The sequence below is a fragment of the Malaya genurostris genome, chromosome 2 (assembly GCF_030247185.1).
Source record: "Malaya genurostris strain Urasoe2022 chromosome 2, Malgen_1.1, whole genome shotgun sequence".
Classification (NCBI taxonomy): Eukaryota; Metazoa; Arthropoda; class Insecta; order Diptera; family Culicidae; genus Malaya; species Malaya genurostris.
Window position 1 is genome coordinate 212,486,550 of NC_080571.1, and position 14,816 is coordinate 212,501,365.

General features: G+C 36.7%; 1 protein-coding gene across 1 annotated transcript in view; it reads left to right on the top strand.

The window, feature by feature from the left end:
- The first annotated feature begins 4,932 nt into the window (after window positions 1-4,932).
- The window catches only part of LOC131427426 (G1/S-specific cyclin-E), a 31,337-nt gene continuing 21,453 nt past the window's right edge, over window positions 4,933-14,816 (top strand). The window contains exons 1-2 of the mRNA XM_058590595.1: window positions 4,933-5,116; window positions 6,069-6,276. Of these exons, the coding sequence (XP_058446578.1) occupies window positions 6,263-6,276 (14 nt within the window). The 5' untranslated portion in view covers window positions 4,933-5,116; window positions 6,069-6,262. The remainder of the gene's footprint in view (window positions 5,117-6,068; window positions 6,277-14,816) is intronic.

The window sequence follows — 14,816 nt, forward strand, 5'->3', positions numbered from 1 at the left end:
ATTTGATGTATGAGAAAATTTTATGATTTGAATTGTTACGATGCTTAACAACCTATACATTCTATTGTAAAAAGCATATTCACAATTAATTGAATAGTGTGTAACAATACATTAAAATATTTTTCAATGGTCAAACTAAAATTGTGGCAGGTGTTGTAACAGAAAATCGTTTTGTTTTTCTACAATATTTTTAATTCGGGTAACCTGAACTTTCGCGTTTACAGACTCGTATGTAGTTATCATTACCTTCAACATTCCTGTAGATGGTATTTTCGTTACAGTTTGGGCCGTTTCATTGTAGGCGCTACCGCAGCTTGGGGATTTTTTTCTTGTAGCTGATCATGATCTTTTTATTGAGGTTCATTTATTCCTCAATACAACCGTTGTGAAAAGAATTGAGTTTTAACAACAGTTGAGTTTTTTTCTCCTTGCTTACAGCAAAACATATTACATTTTAAGAATATCCTTCACGCTTGAAAATATTTTCTAGTGCCCTTTTTAATGCTCTTGAAACTCATAGACCTGACTGGACAATTGGACGTGATATTCTTATTCTATCTAAAGTATCTAAACATTGGTCTCCCAAGCCGTATTAGGAACAAATGACAGGGTTTTCCTGGCCTACCGATAGTAGTGCATGTTTTATTTGCCTCAACCAAAGACATCATATTAACAAGATATCCACCTCTCACATTTACCGAACAAATCATTGACCACATCCTTTTTTGCGAGCATGGCGCCCTCAGGCGAGTCCGCATCGAATCTCGTAGAACGAAGTAGGGGAGAGAAATGTCAAACTCGTGCGCGCCAAAATTTCGTTAAAAGCTGACAGGGTCTGCCTCAACCCAGTCTTAAGTGTGCATCTACCTTACCATCAGTCACCAGTTTCACGCAGTATACGCTTTATCTTAGCAGGCGCGAGGTTACAGCGGTGTGCAACATTCAAAGCCATCCTTCGTTTTAGTATCCTGTACTTCTGTCTCTTCCACGGAGTAAAAGTCTTGTCGAACGGTTAATCAACTGCAATATTAATCCGGGATTATGAGCCTGCTATATTGTTGTCGTCTCGAACGAATTTAACAGTATAGGGATTCGAACACCGTAAATGTCAAGGCCTTCGATGAAAAACTGTATAATACGTGTCAACCCAACAAAGTCTCCAGCGCGTTCAGTGAAGCATATCATATTCCGTAGAATACAGCTTACACTGACGATGAGTTGTTTCAATCGGTACATGCCGCTTTCGGCTGGTAAAACGTGAACTTTCAGGCGGTTATCCCAACTCGCTACTTCTTAGTGGTCATGCAAATCTCACAAAATGATATAACTGCGGTTATCACAACTCATAACAATTTCTTCGTGGTCATCCCGTCAGAATAATATTAAATCACTTCTTCTTCAATGTCATTATTCTGAACCGCTTGTGGTCATCCCGATCTCGACATAAAAATGTTAGTATTCGCTAAAGCGGCCATCCCAGGTCGCATTTTGAGGCATTCAAATATACCCCTTTCAGCAGGCCGTTCTATTTTGTTGGTCTTTGAGCGCTTGCTGAACGACATATTGCATGAAATATTCGTTTAGTTTGCTGGAACGGTTTGTTGTTGTTTTTTTCTCTTGCAAAAACAGTGTGGAAATGAAGTGTTACCTTTACATAGAAAGAAAATTTGTTGTTATTCTACATGAAGTGGAAGTGTTGTGCAGGTATGTAGTGTTAGTTTAAAAAAATAAGTTGAAAAACTTCAGAAATTCTGCAGTAAAACTAGTCCAACGGCGCTCCAACTCCTCATATTAAAAATGGATCAACAATGGACCTCTGTTTGCCGGGTTTGTTGAACGAAAAAAATGGCATTCGGTACAACCGACGACACGACCAGACACTCCGAAGAAAAATCGGAATAAAAAGTGTTCGTGAGCGATTTACCACCAGTTACCATAAATATAGCGACCCCTTGAAAATGACAAAAACTAACTGTTCGAGCCACACTGTTTAAGTTGCTATGAGCTAGTTACCAAGGAGCACCAGAATAAATAAACAAACAGTTTGAAACAGTTGTGGAATAATTCCACATTTCATGATTATTCAAAATCATTTACAAAAAACTGCAAAAAATAACAATAATTCATTCGAGGCTAAATTGTGTATAAAGTTTGTCAAACGCTGCTTGGTGAGTGGTTATCTTCATATAAATGGATTTCTAAACGCTTTGTGTTTTTAGTTCGATCTCGAAAAACGAAATTCTGATGGATTGGTTAGTATCATTACTAGTGAAGTTGTCTGGAGCGAGTTATCAAAAAGTCTACATTGAATCGGCTTGGTGGACTAGTTTTAGACCAGGAAGCTCGAGCATTGGCTTCATTCCTTACGGGAGGTAATCCTGGTCCGTTTGCGATAAGCTTGCCAGATTGCAACAAATAGCGACAATTCTAAATCTAGAGAGCGTTTCAGAATTACCTGAGTATTAGGATTCGTCTTCAACAACATGCCGTCTGACACCTAGCGAAGTCCGGACAATTCTTGCGTTAAGGTAAGCATTTACAGGTCATTCAGATCCCCAACGCAAAAGCAAAAATGTACATTTTTTATTGAATCTGCAGGCTGGACTTCAAAATAGACGACATAAAAAGTTGAAACTTTAAACGAGGAATGTAAGTATTTCTGGGAACGTTATGAATGTGATAAATGCTTAATTAGATGAATATATTCCCTCTGAAGATAACACACGATAAGTTTTTTATTGCCCTAAACAACCGAAATCAATTTTTTGGTGGTGAATAATTTGCGTTGCCGGTACGGTACGCCACTTCAAATTAATTTTCGTTATGAGACAAATACCCCAGAAGTGTCGCGCCATTGACTTCAAAGCGGCATACGACACAATCGCTCCCACATTATCGAAATGACGGAATGAGCAATGAAATCTTACTCGACTGCATGATTTTTTAGTGCTCGATCGGTTCAGTGCTAGAATTTTCGCCTGAGTTGACTGCTCGATCAACCTGATTGACAGTGACATTTTAAATGTCATTGAATATTCGCTCATTTTATGAATGTGTTAGTGTGAAATTTATGCGACTTAAGCCATTTCACTACACTCCAGCTAGAGGAATGGATGATGCTGACTAAGGTAGGCCGTTTTATTAATTTCCAGCGAATTTCAATAGTTTATGTTGGGATTCTAAGAAGAACTGGTTATTTACTAGTTCTGTATATCCGAAAAACATGAAGATTTAAACTTGTATATTCAGTTATATGTTTTCGTTTAAAAATAAACTGAAAATCAGCACGAAAACGTGCAAAATCAGGAAAGAAGAAGAAGAAGACGAATTGACAATTCAGTCCGCATCTTCTCACTCAATTCCGAATGATTTCCGAATCAACCGGTTGTAGGCGAACCGGTTCATTCGGAATCGGTTGTTGCACTGGAGTTGGAATTGATTCGGAATCCATTATGATTTCCACATGAAATTCCGAATGAAAATTTCTCGCCGATTCGGAATTGATTCGGAATCCATTCGGAATTCATTCGGATCTGATAATGTGGGCTATGGCAGATTATGCAGCTATGGCAGATCTCTGAAAGAATAAATTTAATATCTACCAGCCGGCCAACTACACTCAGTGGTTTCGTTTTATGTGAGAATCTCCTGTTTATGTTTACATTTCATATGTGGTTTCCAAGGATACTGGTAACTGTTTTTCAAAATCAATAATTTACCAACTTGTGTTGCCAGTTCCAACATTTTTTCAAGCGATTCCGTTTTGATATTACCAGTTACTGAGGGGTAGTTACCCTCTCAGCAGGCCGTTCAATTTTGTTGATTTTTGATCGCTTGTTGAACGATATATTGCACGAAATATTCGTTCAATTTGCTGGAACGGTTTGTTGTTGTTTTTTCTCTTGCAAAAATAGTGTGAAAATTAAGTTTTACCTTTACATAGAAAGAAAATTTGTTGTTATTCTACGTGAAGTAGAAGTATTGTGCAGGTATGTATTGTTAGTTTAAACAAATGAGTGGAGAAAACTTCAGAAATTCTGCAGTAAAACTAGTCCAACGGGGCTCCAACTCCTCATGTTAAAAATGGCTCAACAATGGACCTCTGTCTGCCGGGTTTGTTGAACGAAAAAAATGGCATTCGGTTCAACGGTCTGTTTCAAAATCGGCAAACGAAGGACCCGTGTTGGCCTCCCGTTGAACGATTGATTGGACTTTCATTGGACCAATGATACAACGTATTGGACCAATGAAGGACCACCGTTGAACGTTTTTTTCTAAGTGGGTAGATTTGCGATACAGTTTTGATAGTCGAGTGGCAGGTCGTGTCGTCGGTACAACTGTCTGTTTCAAAATCGGCAAACGAAGGCCCCGTGTTGGCCTCCCGTTGAACGATTGGTTGGACTTTCATTGGACCAATGATCCAACGTTTTCTAAGAGGGACATGCGGTCATCCCAACTCGCACGAAAACTATATATACGTTTTTTCGCGATATTTTTAATAGCACGAGGAAAGAAAATCGTCATCTTGTAATAAAAACAGCCGTATTCTTCGCATTTTTCCGAACGTTTAAACGAATCTGCAATTTGCAGAAAAAGTAAACAAAGAGAAACTGTCACTTGCTCTTACGGCCTTCTGAAAAATGAACCGAGAGATATCGTGCTCAATCGGTCCGATGATCTGGCCGATGATCGGCTTGATGCTGGTGGACAAAATCTTCCGGGTGGCTATGTATGCTTTCCCGCCGACTGAACAATCGCGCAAGCTGCTATCGGCAAAGGCAGCTGCGCAAGCGGGATGGCATGGCTATGTTTATGTGCTTGAACTTCAAATGGTAAAAGACGAAAAAGGATAGAATGCGCTAGCAGCTGATCCTTCCTGGTAGTATGAAAAAATAAACGAGTGAGAGCTTTGCTAGCTTCTGGCCGGCCTGCAATCAACAGCCGCTAGTTGCGAGTGGAAGAGGTGTCGTCGGTGATTGCTACTGAAGTTTAATGAGTTCAGATTTAGTTCAATATGTGATTTTGGATAATGGTATCGATTTTAACTAGCTATTATTCCTCATGATCGGAAGAACAGTGAAAATTTATGTGTTGTTTAATATATTCAGCGGCTGAGGTAATTTATTAATGAAATGAAGCGTAAACATGAGGCTAACCTCGAAAATGGCAGGATGATGAAGGAATTTAGTGATTTCATGAATGAAAAACGATTCTTGTGCTATTATTAAGTTTTGCAACGGTTTCTGTATTGTACAGCCATGACCAGAAACATTAAAAGCTGTGAGAAATAAAGATGCTATCGACTGATTTGACAGTGACAATTACTCAAAAGTGCGGGAAATTTTTAATGTTTTAAAAGTTCAATAAATATCAAGTTTAAAATTTATTGGATCCTAATTGTGTAATTTTCGAAGGACAATTTTAATGTGAAAAGGATAATAAGTGTTGCATTTAGAATTGTAAACAAAGATTACCCAATGTTCGAGAGTCGACTACGTGTCGTCTTCGAACGGGATTAAAGTTTTGGCGCGAGAGTGTTTTTCCAAAGGGTTTTTGACCTATTTCCCGATATCTAATTCAAATTAAATTTATATGTACTTGTAGATTTTGTTGTCCTTATTTAAGTTTCACTTCAAATATTTATTCAGTTTTTATGTTTTTGCAAAACTACGCGCCAAATTTGCCATCAAATTCGTAGTCATCTTCCTCTTTTTACGACAGATTACCATTCATTTTGTGCCAAACCTTCGAACGTGTTGCCTCGTTGGAGCAGCTGGTGCGATAAATTCCGGATCAAATATTCAGCACATTAAGCCGGTCTCGCGGGAACAAGATTGCTCAGTGCCGGCCGTACCCGGACCATTTTACATTGAACCGATAGTCGAATGAAGTACAGTGAAAATCAGTTGTAAAAATTATCTTCTCCGGGCAAATAGTCAGCCATTTAATTTTTTCTACCTACTTCATTCTCCTGCCTTTTTTCGAGCGTTTTGGTTTGTGCGTATGTGTATTACGCATCCCAAAACGAATTCCTGCAGAGTGTTAACATCTTGGTGCTGGTTCTCTAGGAATTTCTGGCCCGGTGTAGCCAATAACGGAAGGCAGAATTATCAAGAAGTCGAAGAAAAGTGGCAGGTTCTGCGGCTGAAAGTGTTGCAAGCGGATATAGTGAAACCCTCTGTCGGAAGCAGTTTCTCAGACGGGATCCCGGAACACCGATTTCGACGAATCTGGGTGACCTGGGTCTCTGAGGACGGCGACGATGGATCTGCATAGGTAAGAAAGAGATAGTTTTTTTCCTCCGAGTTTTGTTTTATTTTCTACCTGGAACTGATCCTTTTCTAAGCTTTTCTACTTTGGCTTGTACCTTCGTGGTCCTTTTTAGATAGATTTTCATTGCAACAAGGAAGACGTTAGTACAAAACTAAAAATGACCATGGAATTGCATTCTCATGTTCATCAGGGTAGAGGGAAGAGGTTTAGTAAGATATATCTTATTCTGTACCGTGGGATACTGGATTCAGGTAAAGCGTAACTGTCCAATTTGAATCTTTTTAAGTAATATTTCCTGTTAATCTTTTCCGAACAATCAACAACTTATTTGCTTAGGATATAAGTTATTTTAAATAATACTATTGGACCAACTTCTGTCCCAAGTTGATGTTAGAACCAGTGTTAGGATGTTTTTTTTTTCTATTTTCAAATGTTTGGTCGTTTAAAAATGCTCGTTTTTTTGTTTGTTAATATGATCACAAACTCTTGGCGCTCAGAAAACCGTCAATTTCATTGCAGTTTGGATCGAATGATTGTTTAGTAAGTACCAAAGCTTTGCGTTTGCTTAGCGGTTTGTGTTGAACTGCGAGGAGACATAAGCAGTGTTTTCACATAAATTGCTAATGCACTGATAAGTCTAAGGCGAAACGTAAAATAAGCTAGTTTTTTGTATGTACTGAAATAACTTGTTCCTTACATTCTCACTCCGCAAAAAACTTTGATAAATTGTAATACAATAAACAGTCCATTTTCAATGAATTATAATGCCATAATTTCTGTCATAGTTCGTGGCATATATATATTCTTGGATCCTTTTGAGCTTGCTGCTTGCGCGATCCGATTGTACAAATTCGGCTGTAGTTGCATTTTTTACAAAAAAGTAAGACTTAACGCACTATTGTATTACCATTTAAATACACTATTTTCATTCGTGTTATTTGTTGTGCCAAAGTTTCAAACGGAAACTACGGTGCCAATGTTTCTGAATTTGAACAGTATCTAACGGGGAAAACAGATTGAAAAAAAAAATGAAATAGGAATACAATTATGTAATGAAAACCAATAAAAGCTACCGCATAGATTGGACTCGAACCCGTAGCTACTTTCTATCCGGGGAAATCGTTTTGCCAATTCCACCACCCTGAATGTAAAACACCTAAAGAAACAGGCTAATTGAACAGAAGATCCAAACATGCTGTTCTACGTCTTAATGGGACTAACACAAATCATCCAATGTTTCTAGTTTAATCACACTCATGAACTCTAATCTATTCACATTGTTTGATTATGGATCCGAAAAATTTCTCGTCTCAATCGCTTTAATCTCTTGAAGTTGTATGTCTATACTGTGTTTTTCCACTGTGCTTGAATTTATAAATAAAGTATCAAAAGAACTTATAAGAAGGTAATTCATAAATAATTCAGTAACTTTTGCTACAAAATTGTTTGTTGGGATCGTAGTGAAAACATGTTCAGAGTAACATCATCGTCATGTTTTCTTATGGAATTGATTATTTGTTCTGATTAACCAGTAATGCATATCCGACTCAAAGTGACTGGAGAGTGATGCCAGCTGTCCGTTTAGAAGAAACATTTCGAGCGTACAACCACCGAAGGACCTAAGTGCAAATGATAGCCAACCCCCTTTTGATAGCTTTCTGTATTGATTGTTGCTTGTTAAGGCAAAAGTGGTGAAGGTGGTAGTAAAACGATTAGCACAATCCCACATTATCAGATCCGAATGGATTCAGAATCAATTCCGAATCGGAGAGAAATTTTTAATCGGAATTCCATGTGGAAATCATAATGAATTCCGAATCAATTCCAACTCCAGTGCAACAACCGATTCCGAATGAATTTCGCCTACAACCGGTTGATTCGGAAATTTGTCGGAATTGAATTTTTTATCGTGACGTCACGAATGAACAAAAAAATTATCCTTGACAGTTCAGCGGTACTGTTTACAAACAAGCTTAAACAAAAATCGAAGAACACATTTCAAACAATCATCTTTACACTTTGCAACTAGTCACTTTTATTTAAAAAATCTCAAAAACAAACCGTATCAAATCGTGAGCAAATGTTTTAATACTTTATTTAGGCTTAAATGCTCTCATCCAATTTGTCAATAGACAAACAAAAAAATCTCTGTTTACAAACAGTACTGCTGAGTTGTCAAAATGTGTTCATCCGATTGAGGTTAGCAGTGACGGTAAAAAACCTAATTAGGTTTTGCACGAACATGCCATAACCTCACAAAATGAACAGAATGAACTTTTTTTGACAGTCGACGTGTACTTGTTTACTGTTTAAAAGTTCATCAGAGGTTCAGGTATGAATCTGTTGAGTGTGAGGCGACTTGCAATTTCTACATTCGAACGATGAACCTCTGATGAACTTTTAAACTGTAAACAAGTACAAGTCGACTGTCAAAAAAAGTTAATTCTGTTCATTTTGTGCGGTTATGGCATGTTCGTGCAAAACCTAATTGAGTGAGAAGATTGGGCTGAATTGTCAACTTGTTTTCTTCTTATTCTTTCCTGATTTTGCACGTTTTCGTGCTGATTTCCAGTTTATTTTTAAATGAAAACATTATTTAACTGAGTATATAAACTCAAACCTTCAAGTTTTTCGGATATCCAGAGCTAGTAAATAACCAGTTCTTCTAAGAATTCCAGTATAAACTGTTGCAATTTGCTGGAAATTAATAAAAAGGCCTATCTTAGACAACATCATCCATTCCTCTAGCTGGAGTGTAGTGAAATCAGCTCGGTGGCATGGATAGGGCGCTCCAGCAAGTGCTATCGTAGCCAACATCTGGGGCATTTGGTGGGCAATCAGAGCGCTCAGAGTATGGTAAACAAACATTCGAGCATTCCAATTCGAGTAAAATCTTAATTTCCTTATCGTAGTGATGATATTCTGATCGATAATTTGCGGGGAAGTGCTTTAAAGGGTACTGAATAAACAAGTAGTTTGTAATATCCAATTTTTCGTTAGCCATTTTTCTTCATTGTTTTGGTTTTTGCAGAATGATGCTGGCCACAGTTTCATGACGCCATAGCAGGGGCTAAGTGAAATGGCTTAAGTCGCCTTTACACTAACACATTGATAAAATGAGCCAATATTCAATGACATTTATAATATGACTGTCAATCGGGTTGATCGAGCAGCCAACTCAGGCGAAAATTCTAGCACTGAACCGATCGAACACTGAAAAATCATGCAGTCGAGTAAGAATTCATTGCTCATTCCGTTATTTCGATAATGTGGGATTATTTAATTTTTTATCGTGACGTCACGAATGAACAAAAATTCATATTTGACAGTTCAGCGGTACTGTTTACAAACAAGCTTAAACAAAAATCGAAGAACACATTTCAAACAATCATCTTTACACTTTGTAACTAGTCACTTTTATTTAATAAATCTCAAAAACAAACCGTATCAAATCGTGAGCAAATGTTTTAATACTTTATTTAGGCGATATGAACCGTAAATGCTCTCATCCAATTTGTCAACAGACAAACAAAAAAAAATCTCTGTTTACAAACAGTACTGCTGAACTGTCAAAATGTGTTCATCTGATTGAGGTTAGCAGTGACGGAAAAAAACCTAATGTCGCGATCACGATTGTAAATGGACAGGTGGCAATATTGTTCTATGTGTGAGCGCGATTTTTTCTTGGAAAAATAGTAAGATGTGAGGAAAAAAAGTAAACATCGGAACTTACTTAGGCTGTGAACCATTTCGCGGTAAATTTTAACTTTTGGTTAAAATCTGACACTCGAGTGGTTAATTTGATGTCAAAAATAACCTTTCTCGAGAGCATGGCTATTTTTGACAGATCGATGATTATTTTGGCAGATCAACACTGAAAAAAATCTTGCAATGAAAATTCTAATATTAATTCTTTAGTTGAAATTATTTCCAGTGGAAAATGAACCCAAATAACTTTCCGTCCGTCAAATTTTGAAATGGGCCGCAGTTTTAATTAAATTTAACTACTCTACACAAAATGACCGCTCAGGTGTCAGATTTCAACCAAAAGTTAAAATTAACCGCGAAATGGTTCACAGCCTTAGGATCATTCGTCCGTATTGCGAAGTCGTCACTCTCCTTAATATTACTCTAATTCCACTAGTCCTTAACTTTCTTGGATTACTCAATAATGACGCGGGCTACGTTATAAAACTGTGTTACTGAAGAAAGGAAACAACCAAAATAATTGCGAAGTACGCGAAAAGTTTTCTCTATGAACATGTATGAAAAAGGGACGGGAATTATCAATTCAACTTCAAATTGATGGAAAAAAACTAAAGCTTTTGTTGCGATGTAGGACCGGCGATTCGAAGTGTACAAAAATGTTGATGACTATAATGAACGGGGTTCAGTGCGAGCTATCACAATAACAATAGAAATCTCACTCTCCGATAGCGTCAGGCCCGAGCTCATGTGATTAAGGAAGTATGTGTGAGCGCAAACACTATTCAACGGTGTTTACAAGAAGCGGAGGTGAAAGATCCGCTCGTGATTTTGAAACACGTAGAATCTACCAGCGATACAGATTCCATCCAGCGTAACGTCCAACATCTGGTAAAACAATCAATTTTTGTTTGCATGTGCATGTCTGAAAGAAAAAGTTTTTTCACTTCGGATTGCAATTAATAATGCTAAATAGGTACATTTTGAGAGTTCAACACGCTAAATAACATGGATAACGCCAGCACAACCATCAACATCGAGTGCGAGACCTAATAGTTTTGAGAAAAAGACTATGCTAATGTAAAATCCGGTGAAATGATTAACATTGATCACTACCGTACATATATAATCAACTAGAACAACACAATAATCGAAGAGCGGCAACAATGGGCTCGACGACACGGCGAAATAATTCTTCTGCATGACAACGCTCGTCTCTCCACATTCAGCAAGAGTGATCTAAGATACAGTTTCTACGCTTGGTTGGAACTTCAACTACACTCACCATATTCACCAGATCAGGCTCTTTCTAATTTTTAGTTCTGTTCATCGATGGAACTTATTGAGCAACATTTTCAAACGAAAATAACCCGATGAATTGATGCTAATGAAAGGTGAAAATTTCTTTTAAGATCATATCCATTGGCCAAGACATGGACAAAATGTGTTGAAAACGAGGGCCAATTCTTTGAGCCAAAAATATTTCGTCATTGTTCTTGAATACTCGATTAGTTTTGATGAAAACGACATTTTAAACTTGTGCATCTGGTATACCCTGAGCACAAAAAAGCTATCGTCCAAATGACCACTACCTTTGATCGTTTCAGTGAAGATATTTCGTCTCGACGCGATTGACATAATCTTGCCGCTCAAGAGAAGAGTATGCGTTCTGCTGGTTTAAGGGATTGCATACCTTCCGGCTCGTGCAAAGAATCCCAATATTTTGATTACTCTGGGAAGTGTGAATTCTATTTTATTTCAATGAATTAAAAAGCTCCGAATATTATTGTAGACTGCTTCCAAAGCTGAACTTTTGACACCGTTTCTTAACTACACTCTTTTTTTTTAACAAACAGTTGATCGTAACAGCAAAAAAAAAGTTTTTCTTTAGAACTTTCTTGAATATCTGCATAACTGGTAACCATGCTTACGAATTTGACAACGAGCAGAAAAGGAGCAAAGAAAAAAAAACAGAACCATACACTGAAACAAGGAGCATTGTATTCGGTACCACATTGATGGGTTAAGTTTAAAATAGTGTACTAGAGAATTTTGGCAGAAAATTTATTATGTTTATCAAGTGAATGATTTCTGTTGCTGCTACCATATCCATTCATACACTATCACATGGTAATCTCGGTACTAACATGTGATTAGTAACATGTTAGTTAGTTACTTTTTGAAAGTTACGAAAAATAATGCTCATTACTCAAGTTTTAAACATGGAATTCAAGCATATTGTGCAAAACTTCGTAGAATGGTTCGAGATTATATCGATTGTTGTGTAAAGGAAGGTTGTAGAGCCAAGCAATGAGCATTATATTTTGTAACATTCGCAAGGGCCTCTCGTACGATATGTCCTAATCACATGTTACTACCGATTTTCATAATTTCATGCTTTCTCTGTTGAAGCTAAGAATTGATATAATCATGTGCATAGCTGTATTCAATATTTATAATTGGTTTAAATCTACTATCTAATTTTATCATGAGGTAGTAGAGTAAATAGTATGACACAGTTTATCACTTGGAACTGAATCTATTGTTGAATAACATGCTTTGGTCGTAGTTACGATCGGTTCACAGGAATTTTTCGAAAAAAATCATAAAATTTAAAAACAGTGTTGGAGTGATTTTTAAATAAATATCTGACTTCATTTTTATAGATCAGGTAGCAAATCAACCTATTTTAATGTTTTCCATTTGAACTAGTCGCAAGACTTTAAATAGACACACTGAGGTGTTTTGCACGCGGTTTAATTTTACGCGGCTTTTTTACACGGATTTTCGAAGTTATGCGTTGTTCGCGGATTTAAGATGTTCTACTGAGTTTTCAAAGTTATGCGGTTTTTTTGTTTGGTCGCAGAAATGCGGGAAACGTCGAGGTCTGGTGTGATACTGAAATTTTTATTTAAGTCAACTCTCCAACATTTAGAAAATCGGTGATTTTCTTCAAAAACTGTTTTTTCGATCAAAATTTCATCAAAAAAAAAATTTCGATTTTGCAAATTCCAAAAGTCGGGGTTTTTCAAACAATTGTTTGTCGAGACAACACCAAATCGCGATGTTTCATGAATTTTGGAATTGACATTTGTTAATAACATTTTTTTTCTATAATTTTGCGTTTTTTTACGAGAATTTCCGAAGTTTTTTTGTGGGCAGTACGTTTCCCCCGCGTAAAAAAGGTCTCAGTGTACATTCATTCGCGCACAACAAAAGTCTTAATTTGTCAAGGCTACTCAATTCCAGCACCTAAAATACCATGTTCATGGTAATTATAAAATTTAAATAATGTTTAGTTAAAACCCGCTGGTAAATCCTTTCAACTTACTATATTCATAGTAATTCAAATGGAAGTCACAGTGAAACCGTGGTTATATCGAATACGATAACAGATTTGGATTAAACATTGAAAATAGTAACGGCAACCACAATTATTTAAGCCCAGTGCATGATCGTTTCAATGTTATTATGGCATATTATTCATTATTTATGGTAAATTCGATAATTTATTGTTGGTAACGGAATAGTGTTAAAAGAATGAATTCAGATCGACACGAAATGCACAGACACAACAGACATGATTTTCGGATATACAGAACTAGTAAATAACCAGTTCTTAGAATTCCGACGTAAACTGTTGAATTTCGCTGTAAATTAACAAAACGGCCCACCTTAGTCAGCATCATCCATTCCTCTAGCTGGAGTGTAGTGAAATGGCTTAAGTCGCCTAAATTTTACACTAACACATTGATAAAATGAGCGAATATTTAATGATATTTATAATGTCACTGTCAATCGGATCGATCGAGCAGCCAACTCCAGCGAAAATTCTAGCACTGAAAAATCATGCAGTCGAGTAAGAATTCATTGCGCATTCCGTCATTTCGATAATGATAGACTTAAAAAGTCAGCTCACAAGAGAAGAGAAGAAAAAATAGAGAAGAAGATAATTCGTTGACTATGGTTTTTTCTGTGTTAGAACTACCATGTCGTTATCTTCAGTGTATGATTGTGTTTTTTTTCTATATACGTCAGAGTTCTGTCAATACAAATCTCGATATCTCAAAAACTAATGAATCGATAAATTCCAAATTTTCGGGTGTTGTTCCAAATTGCTATACCGAGCTCTATTGAAGGCTTTTGCGAAAAAAAATGTTTCATGATTGGTAATGCTTTTTCCGAATAAATCAATATTTATAAATTATTTTTTTCGAAAAAAAAAACATTGCCAACAATGCAAAATAAACAAAAACAAACAGTTAATTCCAAAGATTGACCTTTTTCCTCGATCCGGAATGAATGTAGTCCCTTAATTGGAACTTCTAAGTGTCACTAAGAGTTCAATTTGAACTGCAGTGCACGAGCGAATCGAAGATGAAACGAACAGAATAATCAAACCGGTTCTGGACGCTTAATACAAAACGGATATTTTTAACCAAACTTCTTCATAAAATCGAATATCATAAAGGATGATTTTTTTTACTGTTTTTTGGGCAACACTGTTTTTGACAGATCACGCGTGAATCGTGTTTTGTGTTATTGTCAAACTTGTTCAGTTTAATCATGAATCGTCGTTTGGTCTATAATTTAATCATGAATGGGCGCTGGCAAAGTTGGATCCACTTTTTTATCGAAAAATTGTGTTCAGCGACGAAACTCATTTCTGGTTGAATGGATACATCAACAAGCAAAATTACCTCATGTGGAGTGAAGACCAGCCAGAAGCATTGCAAGAGCTGCCAATTTTTTCAAAATAATATCCTATACCTCTTAAAAAATCTACCTTCATAAGTACCAAGTCGTGGTCATTTTGCTTGTTTCATGTTATCAATCAA